Source organism: Conger conger, chromosome 1, assembly GCF_963514075.1.
Source record: "Conger conger chromosome 1, fConCon1.1, whole genome shotgun sequence".
Taxonomy (NCBI): domain Eukaryota; kingdom Metazoa; phylum Chordata; class Actinopteri; order Anguilliformes; family Congridae; genus Conger; species Conger conger.
In genome coordinates, this window is record NC_083760.1 from 70,741,280 (window position 1) to 70,753,784 (window position 12,505).

Consider the following 12,505-nt stretch of genomic DNA (forward strand, 5'->3'; position numbering starts at 1 on the left):
AGGACTCATTTCAGTTACTGGCAGGCTTCTACTAAGCGCTTTCTGCTTCCTCTCTGCACTGCCACTGTCATCTTGTGCTTACCTGCATGAGTTAAATTCTAATACTTGAACAATTATGCAGCACCAATGCTGAATACCTTCAAGTGGATCTGGGTGCTATGAAGGAACATGATAGACTATTTAGTGAAAATCTGTGTGAATTAATCTAAATTATGCATTTGTGATTTTTGTATGCTTCAGCATATTATGTTTTAGCATGAATTGCAAACTGATATCGTGGAAGGGTCTGGACCTGGCCCATCAAACTGTCAGTGCTGGGAATGTCTTTTATGTTTTCCTGCCATTTTACACAGTGATGTGTAGCAAATTATCCGAACCTGCTGAGTTCAAGTAAAAAAAACAATATCCCCAACGGCATTTCTGTAACAACCAAGCACTTTAAACTGTCACTCACTCAATACTACAGACACTATCTGAAGTCACAAGTCAGTGACTGCTGTCTAAATATGTGATTTGGTCCATACAGTATACAGTATATTTCAAGCTTACTTATAACTTTCCCAGTATGTATATTCTTTGGGTGCAAGTCTTTGGTTTGTTATTGGCTATTTTCATTGTAAAAGAGCAGGTTACAGGAACGGTACATGCAGAAAAACATTTCTGATTGCATATGCTAGGGGTTTTCTTCCTCCCACTTCAGGAATCCAAAAAAAAAAAAAAAACAGGGAGCCACCGGAACTGAGTCAGCTTAGACGAGATACTGGTCTAAACTAATCCAGTTGTGACTAGAATGTCAGTCTGCTTCTTTGAGTTCCACAATGGTTTTTCACAACAAGGATTTCAGGCTGAAATGCTGTAGTCATGTAGTCACGCCCATGAGGAAGGGTGATGACACAATAATGACTGAATGACCCAACAGCCAAATACAGCCTTTTTACTAACTGTATGATGTACAGTATGGCTCCCTTAACATCAGGACAGCAAGCCCTCTTCACACATTCAGTATATTTGTATGACATACACTCACCAAGTACTTTATTGGGAACATTTTTACTTTATTCTACATTCATTATCTAATCAACCAATTGTGCGGCAGCAGTGCAATGCATACAATCATGTAGATGTGGGTCAGGAGCTTTTGGGGACAGAAACACATTGTTAATGAGAGACGTCAGAGGAGAATGGCCGGACTGGTCAAAGCTGGAAGGTGACAGTGACCACACATTGAAATAACCACACATTACAACAGGGGTATGCAGAAGAGCATCTCTGAACACACAACGCAAGTGGATAGGCTACAGCAGTAGAAGTCTAAAAAAGAAGTCTAATAAATACCTAATAAAGTGCTCAGTCAGTGTATTTCACACAAGTAGTTTTGCTAAGAGAAGAATTTTAATAAAGCTGCATATATATATATATATTATTTATTTTTATTTTTTAATTTTATTATTTATTTATATATATATATATATATATATATATATATATATTTTTTTTTTTTTTTTTTTTAATTTATTTTATTTCATTTTTTCATTAGAGTACTACATTTAACAGTAGGCTTCCAACTTGGCTGCCCAAAATCATTTCTGTTACCGGCATGTGTGCCTACTGACCGGATGCAATAGCAATCTGGATCCCCATTTGTTGCACTTGAAACACGACAGTGACCATCCAGCAGCCACCACATCAGGAAGGCTTCAGGAACAGTGGTGTTCCTCAGCTATGTGCAGCTATGCAGTGTCATGTGCAGTTGTGCCATTCTCCTGCTCCTCTGGCATCAGGACTGCCGTTTCCCTGTCTGCTGTGCATGTTGTTTTAGCAGTCTGTCTGCCACATACACCATTCAGGGAAGAGAACCAGCACAATATTTTATCTTTATTTTCGGAGTAAAAAAAACATCATCATCATTAAAATCATTGTCAATGTTCCATGCAAATTTTTACAAATATTTAGCAGGTCTATTGTCACACACTCATGGTCTATAAACATACTGCGTGAAGCACAGTAATACTCTTGAACGTGTAACTAGATGCCCAGACAAAAAAGGAATGACAGGACAAATCAAGTACTATATTGTATAAATACAATATTAATACAAACAACAATACATTTTTAAATGTACAAAATACAACATATTTAAACGTATAAATAGCGCTGAAAGCAGGCACACACATCCACGTTCAGAAAGTTATCGATTTGCCGCCCCCTTTTGGACAATCTTTTAGAATTTACAATTTTACTCCAAATCAACAGATGGCGCCAAATCATTAAATATTTTGAGAAAAATATTATAGGATCCTTTTGCACACAATTCGTAGTTTCCGGGGAATTATTTTTGTGTGGCACAGCAACAGGTGGAGGCCTTTTTCATTGACCCGAATTGTGTGAGTAACACACCGTTTATTGCAGTGCTGGATGTAATAAAAAAGTGAAATTAAACATAATATAAGTAATAATTTAGATGTATATATGTGTGTGTATACCATTGCGCTGCATAGCATTGTTTACATGCTAAGAACGAATATACTGAATGGTATTTAGCTAAGTTGACTAGCTTGTGTTAGCTAGCCTAACTTGCTAACGTTAGTCGTGAATAGCCAGTTTAGTTATCTTTTAGCTGTTAGCTAGTTGCTATTGCAATGCAGAGACGAAAACAAGGTAAATATACAGTGTTCTGCAATATATCTTCTAGCTAGCTACGATAGTATCCTTGCACTTGTAAGTAGCTGTGGGATGTCAACAGGGCACTTGCCTGTCAGTCTTGACATCAAACAACTGAGTCGGTTAGATTGCTCACCTTCAGTTGGCTAGCCAGACTTGTGGTCTAGTTTGTAGGTAATTATTCTTTTAAAAGTGGAAGTCGTTGGTAGTGCTAACTGTACATCTGCAGCTAGCTAGCTTGCTGTCCTCTATCTCCGATATTCTTTTAATATTTAGCTAGCCAGCTCATGTCCGAAGCAAATCCATATTTGCTAGCTAGCTAGGCAAGTTGCTGTAAGGTTGAATAACATGAACTAACCAATGCGACAGTGCCAATGTTGACAAAATCAAGTGTTTCTTTTTGACAGCATTGAAAATACTCATCATATGTGGGTCTTTTATTTCAGTGTCACTTCGCTCGTTAGCTATATAACCAATATATTCGTATCTTGACAGGTAGAAGATTCTCATAAAGAGATTTGGTAGCCTCATATTTCCCTTATGGATCGGATATGAATTTCCCTTGATATAGTGTTTTGTTTATTGTCGTTAAGTAATTATTTAGTATCAATATTACATTTATTGACTTAGCAGACTGCTATATTCATGCCTGTCACCTTTTTGTTGTGTCCATGTTTCAACATTTGCTAAAACTTGCATGGTTTTCTACTATGCTGACGTGTAAGCCTATTATTAGCCTTGCCCCACTTGGGAATTTAACCGGGCAACATTCTAGCTAGTTACTAACTTTCTGCCCATGTAACATTGTTGATGTTTGTTAGCATGTGAATTGAAAACAGAAAATATAATTGTGCCCCTGCACTGTTTTCCCAGATATAAAGATGTAGCCTTAATGAAGATTCCCTGGCAATAGCATCTAATTTTTAATTAGCATAATGAGTGGCTCCAAGCCAGATATATTGTGGTCTCCACATCATGTGGACCGTTTTGTCATCTGTGACTCGGAGCTCAGCCTGTACCGGATCGAATCTGTGGGCAGCGCTGAGACCAAGGCCGGGGTGCTCCCGCTGTCCGAGGAGACTGCGGCCACGCTGCTGGCCATCAACTCGGACACGCCCTACATGAAGTGCGTGGCCTGGTACCCCAAGCACGAGCCCGAGTGCCTGCTGGCGGTGGGGCAGGCCAACGGGCGCGTGGTCCTCACCAGCCTGGGCCAGAGCCACAACACCAAGTGCAAGGACCTGATGGGGAAGGAGTTTGTGCCCAAGCACGCTCGCCAGTGCAACACGCTCGCCTGGAACCCCAATGAGAGCAACTGGCTGGCAGCCGGCCTGGACAAACACCGGGCCGACTTCTCCGTGCTCATCTGGGACATCAGCAGCAAGCTGGCCCCCGAGGCTTCCGTGGCCACGGAGAAGATCCGGCTGACGTCGGGCGACACGGACTCGGGCCAGGTGGTGACCAAGCCGCTGTACGAGCTGGGGCAGAACGACGCCTGCCTGTCGCTCTGCTGGCTCCCGCGCGACCAGAAGCTGCTGCTGGCCGGCATGCACCGCAACCTGGCCATCTTCGACCTGCGCAACACCAGCCAGAAGATGTTCGTCAACACCAAGGCCATCCAGGGCGTGACGGTGGACCCGCACTTCCCCGAGCGCGTGGCCTCCTTCTTCGAGGGCCAGGTGGCCATCTGGGACCTGCGCAAGCTGGAGAAGCCCGTGCTGACGCTCAGCGAGCAGCCCAAGCCGCTCACCAAGGTGGCCTGGTGCCCCACGCGGACGGGCCTGCTGGCCACGCTGACGCGCGACAGCAACATCGTGCGTCTGTACGACATGCAGCACGCGCCCACGCCCATCGGAGACGAGACGGAGCCCACCATCATCGAGCGCAGCGTGCAGCCCTGCGACGCCGTCATCGGCAGCTTCGCCTGGCACCCGTCCTCGCAGAATCGCATGGTGGCCGTGTCGCCCAACCGCGCCATGACCGACTTCACCGTGTTCGAGCGCATCTCGCTGGCCTGGAGCTCCACCTCCTCGCTGATGTGGGCGTGCGGGCGCCACCTGTACGAGTGCGTGGAGGAGGGCGGGGAGGGCGGGGCGGCCCAGCGCGACATCGCCACCAAGATGAGGCAGCGCGCCCAGTCCCGGTACGGCCACGACACCATGCAGGTGTGGAGGAACCACCTCCTGGCCGGAGGAGACGACCCGCAGCTCAAGTCCCTGTGGTACACGCTCTACTATATCCTTAACCCCACCGTCTCCCGTTTGCGCTTAAAACTCGAGCCGAGAACGGAGCGCTGTTTCTCTCGAAAGTGAGCCATCTGTTGTTTTTCACACACTTTGTTTGTTGTTGGTGTTGGTGTTCTGTCATTCTGTTTGTTGTTGGTGTTTCGAGGCATCTCTAAATTCCTACACGTGTACACTGTACAAGCGAGCGGGGCGTAGGTGGCGTAATCAAAAGGGTTTTGTGCTTCCGTGATAAATATCACAGTTGTTTTAATGGTCTGGTGTTAAATTTCCTATGTGAGTATCACTTATGAAACAGTACACTGAGGATCTGGAGCAGAAGCAGCAGGGGAACAAGCAGCCTCTGGTGTATTCTGGCATCAAGAACATTGTCAGGTCGTCCTCTGGTTAGTATTCTATTGATCTATTTATCTGTGATCTATTATCATGATTGAACGGGTTGTTGTGAGGCTGAATGGCTGAGAAAGCATTCTCCAATGAAGTATGATACAGTTAATCAAACAGACTGCTTGAAAACAGTATCACTCTGCACACAAACCATTACTTACAAGTAGTATTCCAAGCAAAGTAATATTGTGTCATCAGATATTTGTTCCTATAAACGCAATGCGTCTCTTGAGTGTTGCATAGTGAATACAGTCTGGTCGCCTGGGGGTTGCCTGCACTTCACTTCCTGTAGTGCCTAACAACACCACCGTAGCCGTGACTGTATTCCCATACAGCAGGGCCCCAAGTGCCGCATTGCTTAATTTAACTCCCAATGTCCACTGGAGCTCGGCTCACAAGTTTGAGATTTGACGCGCAACGAAAGCCCTCTCCCACCGCCCCCCGACGCTGCCCCCTGCAGGCACGACGGAGAGCCGGCGGTGCTGGAGCGGTTCGGACAGACAGACGGACGCGGCGCGGTTCCACAGCGAGGAGCGGAGCCTGGCTCTGCAGCTGTGCGGCTGGATCAGGCGCGGCCCGGAGATCGACGTGGAGCCCTTCCTCAAGTCCCTGGAGCAGGAGGGCGAGTGGGAGCGTGCGGCCGCCGTCGCCCTCTTCAACCTGGACATCCGCCGGGCCATCCAGATCCTCAACAAGGGCGCGTCCTCCGAGAAAGGTTGCTTTACAACGTTACATTACATTACATTAATGGCATTTGGCAGACGCTCCGTACAACAAAGAGTGACGTACAACAAAGTGCAAAGTGCATACCCATAACCAGGGATAAGACCCTAGAGGGAAGTACAACTGCTACCTGCACAACAAAGATAAGGACCAGGGCCTATTTGATCATCAGATAAAAAAAAAAAATAATTATAATAATTATGTAAAAAAGATTAATTAAAAAATATATATTATTTAAATCGTAATACCGCAACACGCAAATGTATGAATAAACCGCTTACCTAGCCAAACACTGCTTACCTAGCTAAACTAAACATCCTAATACACAATTAAATATCACAGAAAGACAACAGTTAAGGTTTACAGGGAGGTAGGGAGGGACAGGGAGAGGTGCAGCACGTTCTCACCGCAATGTAACGGCTGTGTTATAACACTGATAAAACGTTCCAGTAACATTGTGAGAGCATTTCGGGTGTGCTGGTTTTGGATACTAAACTGAGGTTTCACTCTAAGTCAATAATGGTGTGTATCAAGAGCCCAGGATCTGACACCTCTTTTTCCTCGTCAGTGCTTCCAGTGATGGCAAAAGAACAACAAATAAGTAATTTATCTGCTTTATCTGATGGCACTCCCTATGTAATGAGACCTTCTGACTCCTGTTGATAAATGCACGGATACTTCCTTTACAATGTACATAATGTTACAGACTGTATATGCAGTTTGATTTCATAAGAGGGCATTCCCCTCTTAATCGACAGTACCACCCTGCTTGGATTCTCTGTAGTTTTAACTGTCTGTCAGTAACGGGACACCTTTAACCTCACTGTCTTACAGAGGATTTTGTTTCCTTTTCCAGGCAAACAAATAATTTGAGTTTGGGAAGGAACTGGGGTACAAAATCACTCTTTTAACATTGTATTCATCAATAAAAATAATTGTCTTTATTTGATGATTCCGTGGGCATGCTTAAGTTACAGTTACGTCAGTAGCGCATTGTTTCCGAAGGGCCTTCTGACGAACAGCATACCGCAGGTGAAACGAGATGCCCACGCTCTGCAGCTCTCTTTGTCCGTCTGTGGGTCTGACTCCATGATTACTCCAGTGCTCGCATCCAACAGGGTGGACGCTGTGTCACAAGACGGCCCTTTTCAATGTCCTCTGCAAGTCTCGATCTCTTTCACAGAACAGGCAGTGAACTGCTTTGAAGCGGATCTATTGCTGTGTGGCTCAAGTTCACTGTGAGGGCAGGTTTTCAAACTATTACTGATATGGCACCACTCCTTGCTCCTATGGCAACTCTGCACATTCTGCGAGTGTTGCCTGGTAATGAATGGCAGTGGTAGTAATTAGATAGAAGGTGTGTACACAGGGACTGTAAGTGCACTGCCTGCCACCCTACTGTAATTCAAGTCTTATGATCTCCGCCTTCAGCACGCACTGCCGCTTTGTACTGTGGGGGTTGGAATACGACTGTCAGTATGTATGAGGGTCCAACATTTGTCTGTATGTGTACTGGTGTCACCCACATGCTACTGTACAGAGACGTACTGTACGCCAGCCCACCACACAGTATGTAATAAGTAAGTGATAAACATCCTTCAAGGTTATGTTATGTTATGAAGGTGAGCGCTGATGTCACAGATGATTGGCAGCTCTCTGAACCGTACCAGCCGGACTCTAACCTGCGCCTCCCGCTCACAGGGGACCTGAACCTGAACGTGGTTGCCATGGCGCTGTCGGGATACACGGACGAGAAGAACTCCCTGTGGAGAGAGATGTGCAGCTCATTGAGGCTCCAGCTTAACAACCCCTACCTCTGCGTGATGTTCGCCTTCCTCACCAGCGAGCCAGGGGCCTATGACGCCGTGCTGGTACACAGGGCGGGGCGGGAACGCACAGGGACTCAACCTTTCTGGGAAGGAGACGTGGCTGTTTTGCTTTGGGACAGACCTGTGGCTGTAGCCTTTTTCGGGAAAGCTCTGTCTATTAGCGTGGCTCTTTGAGGAACACGGTGTGCAGTTTTGAAAGTACACACATACGTGACTTACATATTATTACATGTTAGTATGCATCGGGATATTGTGTGGGAGATCAGCACAGCAGCTGTTACATTAGGATCAGAGTCTCACTGTAGGGGTGTAATTCCTCTGCATTTCCAGGAAGCCATAGGGACAAATAACAGGATGCTGAAATGCAGTATCTGTTTGGCCCTTCCTTCTATTAATGCAGTGCTTCCCTAATTCAGTACGAGACGGTGAAGCAGTAGCACTGGTGGCCCTGACTCCATGTTGTCCTTCTTTCCCCTCTGCAGTATGAGAGCAGTGTGGCAGTCAGAGACAGGGTGGCCTTCGCCTGTATGTTCCTCAGTGACTCCCAGGTGAGATTCGCATTCTCAGAAGAACCATCCCTGTTTTCATTCGAAAAAAACCACGCACCTCCAAACATGTTTTTTCAGTTGTTGATAATAATTTCTTCACATAATGGAGAGGCATGCCATTGATGGTATGCTTTGTCTTCTATTTAATTTGTTACTTGAAAATACTGTTTTCAGTATTTTGGTAATCCCTTCAGCTAATTAAAGAATATTCATATAAAAAAAGAAGTGACAATAAAACATAATCAAGCAAAAAGCAGAGTGAATAGAGGCCTTACTGTAACATTGCATGGGGAGTGTCCTCAGCTCTTGAGGCCAAAGCTGTTTGGTGGGTTCTGCGCAGTTGCCCCGCTACATTGAGAAGCTGACCAATGAGATGAAGGAGGCGGGGAACCTGGAGGGCATCCTGCTGACAGGGCTGACTAAGGACGGGGTGGACCTGATGGAGAGCTATGTAGACCGCACCGGGGACGTTCAGACCGCCAGCTTCTGCATGCTCAAGGTAACGGGCTGGACTCTGATACAGACAGCCATCTGTCTAGCTCCTGTCTGCTGCTGACCAGGTGCTTGTTCATATGGGCACTTATTCAGCGCATTTAAGCAGCTGTTCTCTTGAAACAACCACTGCAAGTACTCTTCCCAGGTCAATGACTAAGGCAAAGTGAGATTGACAGTACCAGGTTATAAGACAGAAGTAGGTACTAGTATAAAGCCGGTCTTATTTAATAGTTAAGTTAACTCTCATTAACTCTCTTTGCTCAGTGAGGGAAACTGGATGAAGTACTTCCCAATCAAGGTCTCTGGAGTCACACTCTGTATGCGAATGGTCATTCCAGGTCTTCATTGAGCTTCTTTGTGTGTTTCCGTGTGGGATTTGACTGTCACGCTCTCCCCCTGTCAGGGCTCTCCTGGGGAGGTGGTGAAGGACCCGCGTGTTCAGTGCTGGATCGAGAACTACCGCAACCTGCTGGACGCCTGGAGGTTCTGGCACAAGAGAGCCGAGTTTGACATCCTCCGCAGCAAACTGGACCCCAGCTCAAAGCCCCTTGCACAGGCATGGCCCTGTGGATATATTATATATTTCATTATTACATTACATTTTATTCAGCAGACGCTTGAATCCAAAGTAGTGCATATGAAGGCTATTATAACATACGGAGCAGGTTGGATTAGCTACAATGATGCATGATAAATTTGGTCTAATATACATGTAATGAGTTTAAGCATGGTAGTGCAGTATAGTCCATAAAAGTCGAAGGTTATTTTATATAATCCCATGTAAGAAGAATTTCTGCAGTTTTTAAATAGATTTGTTAATACTGTACGTGAAAATGTTGATTGAATCGCTGAAAATGAATGTAGTCTCTTTTGTGACGAGTGACCCGTTTCTCCCCGCAGGTTTTCGTGAGCTGTAACTTCTGTGGGAAGTCCATCTCCTACAGTTGCTCGGCGATGCCGCACCAGGGGCGTGGCTTCAGCCAGTATGGGGTGAGCGGCTCACCCACCAAGTCAAAGGTCACCAGCTGCCCGGGGTGCCGCAAGCCCCTCCCCCGCTGCGCCCTGTGCCTGATGAACATGGGCACGCCCGTGTCCAGCTGCCCAGGTACCGACCAATCCGAACGCACTCGCGTGTGACGGCTTTCTCTCCGTCTGACAGCTAAAACGAATACTATCCACGTAGCATTTCGGTGTATGAAAGTTTGAACTGACGCCGTTTTAAGTGCTGAGGCTGATGGTCATTGTTGCGTATGTCCAGGTACGGGTAAGTCCGACGAAAAGGTGGACCTCAGTAAGGACAAGAAGCTGGCCCAGTTCAACAACTGGTTCACCTGGTGCCACAACTGTCGCCATGGAGGCCACGCAGGCCACATGCTCAGCTGGTTCAGGTGAGGATTATTACTTTGCCTCTCGTGTGTAGCTCATTTCTTACCCAAATGTAGATAGTTAGGCTTAAAATAAAGCAGTAAATAAGTAATATGCCACTTGAGACAATAACTGTGCGATACATAAATGTGGACAGAAATAAAACGTGCAAGTATGTCTAAAAAAAAGAAAAGAAAATAAACCCCATGAATGAGCATTTCTTGGCTTTGCTGCATGGCAGTTACAGCACCGTTCTCTGCTCCCCACAGAGACCACACAGAGTGCCCCGTTTCTGCCTGCACCTGTAAGTGCATGCAGCTGGACACCACTGGGAACCTGGTGCCTTCGGACAGCGCGTAGTCGACCTGACGAGTCGTCCCTCTCCCTGTCCCTCTCCCCCTGTCCCTCCCTCTGTCCCTCTCCCCCTGTCCCTCCCTCTGTCCCTCCCCCTGTCCCTCCCCCTGTCCCTCTCTCCCTGTCCCTCTCTCTGTCCCTCTCTCTGTCCCTCTCTCTGTCCCTCCCTCTGTCCCTCCCTCTGTCCCTCCCTCTGTCCCTCTCCCTCTGTCCCTCCCTCTGTCCCTCCCTCTGTCCCTCTCTCTGTCCCTCTCCCTCTCTCCCTGTCCCTCTCTCCCTGTCCCTCTCTCTCTGTCCCTCTCTCTGTCCCTCCCTCTGTCCCTCTCCCTGTCCCTCTCCCTGTCCCTCTCTCCCTGTCCCTCTCCCCCTGTCCCTCTCTCTGTCCCTCTCTCTGTCCCTCTCTCTGTCCCTCCCTCTGTCCCTCTCCCCCTGTCCCTCTCCCCCTGTCCCTCCCTCTGTCCCTCCCTCTGTCCCTCTCCCTGTCCCTCTCTCCCTGTCCCTCTCTCCCTCTTCCCCTGTCCCAGGCACTGCTCCCAACACTGACAACTCCCGAGCTTCCTGTCGAACTGCTGTGTTTATTTCAGCAGATCGCTTTTGTTCAGCAGACTGCTTCCTTGGATGCAAAAGGGACAGAGCGGCATTTGCTGAGAGAGCCATTGTCTTATTGATGTGCTGTGAGCCAGGTGCTTTAGGGGGACATGTTGGCCAAACACAAGGTGTCAGTATACCAACATCATATCAGTGGCTTTTTGGTTTCATGTTACCAACATTTTGAGTTCTATGCCTTTGCTGCTGAGAGCAGCATCCATATGCTGTCAATCATGCCTGTATATACAGTGGCTTGGTTGGTTGGTTATTCCTCTTCACATCGCATCAAAATCCAGATAGATTTATAAATGTATTATGCCGTTTTGACAAACCTAAATAAACCTATTGACGTTTTGGTGCTAGTGTAATATTATACAACTAATGCACACTGATGCAATAGTGTTCTCTAACTTCCTATAGTTTTGTTTGATGAGTGTAGGGGGACATCTTTGTAACAGGATGTGATGTGTCTGATTGACCAATAAGCATACGCAAGTCTGATCAGCAGCTGTAGGTAGGTTTGTTTTCACAGCGTGTTGAGCTCTGCGTGGCTCAAAGATGTCCCTCCTTTTCTTTTTTTTATTGTGAATAGGGTATTTTGTTACAGTACATCTGGAAATGGTTTTTTCACTAATATAATCACTCACAGATTTGCAAACACTTGTGGAATACTGTTGGCCATAGTAGTTGACCCACAGTTTCTGAAATGCATAAATATAATATGGACATAGTGGAATAGGAACAGGAGCCAAAAAATGAGATAAGCCTATCAATCAATGTGACTGATATATGCTTCGATATTTTGTAATATTAAGTGTAATTAACACATACTTAATTGCCCGCTATATGTCATGGAACATTTCTGTAACCCAGACCAACTAACCATATTCTTAAGGATTGTTCTTTTCGAAGCATTTTTCAATCCATGGTACACAAAAGATATCTATGTCCATATGTCTATTTAGCAAAAAACATGAATTTTGAATTCAGTATTTCTTTTAAATATTGTTGCAACATTTCCAAAATACAGTGTAAATACTTGAATTCAATTGCCTACGAATCATTTGAAATAAAATATATTTGACATATTAAATGGGTAAAGTATATATTCACTTGAGTACATATGCATTCACACTTTCTAAGGTCTAAGGGTGTTGAATTTGCGTGCTTTAATATCTGAATATTCTGCTAATTGAACCCTGTTTCTTTATCTAAGCACTATTTGATATGGTTTCATTCATTGCCCATTGCATTCTCTCCCACATTCTTATAGGATGACGTATAAGATTACTCTCTTAATACATGTAGCCAC

At 45.9% G+C, this 12,505-nt stretch overlaps 1 protein-coding gene across 2 annotated transcripts; it reads left to right on the forward strand.

The window, feature by feature from the left end:
* Positions 1 to 2,354: 2,354 nt before the first annotated feature.
* Positions 2,355 to 12,286, forward strand: mios (missing oocyte, meiosis regulator, homolog (Drosophila)). 2 transcript variants are annotated; one of them, XM_061220131.1, is made up of 11 exons: positions 2,355 to 2,382; positions 3,535 to 4,896; positions 5,192 to 5,290; positions 5,752 to 6,006; positions 7,716 to 7,885; positions 8,326 to 8,391; positions 8,732 to 8,890; positions 9,290 to 9,442; positions 9,787 to 9,991; positions 10,145 to 10,274; positions 10,521 to 12,286. In XM_061220131.1, exons 2-11 carry the CDS (start codon positions 3,597 to 3,599, stop codon positions 10,609 to 10,611), a joined length of 2,628 nt encoding a protein of 875 aa, XP_061076115.1. In that variant the 5' UTR covers positions 2,355 to 2,382; positions 3,535 to 3,596; the 3' UTR covers positions 10,612 to 12,286. The 2 variants fall into 2 exon arrangements, with proteins under 2 accessions (XP_061076115.1, XP_061076107.1); XM_061220123.1 differs by lacking the exon at positions 2,355 to 2,382 and adding an exon at positions 2,391 to 2,658.
* The last annotated feature ends 219 nt before the right edge of the window (positions 12,287 to 12,505 follow it).

Bases quoted from the DNA above. Each gene is read 5' to 3' on its own strand.
- mios (XM_061220131.1), top strand. From the start codon at position 3,597: ATGAGTGGCTCCAAGCCAGATATATTGTGGTCTCCACATCATGTGGAC. The intron at 8,891-9,289 runs GTAACGGGCTGG...TCCCCCTGTCAG, and splicing joins CCAGCTTCTGCATGCTCAAG to GGCTCTCCTGGGGAGGTGGT. The intron at 9,992-10,144 runs GTACCGACCAAT...GCGTATGTCCAG, and splicing joins GCCCGTGTCCAGCTGCCCAG to GTACGGGTAAGTCCGACGAA.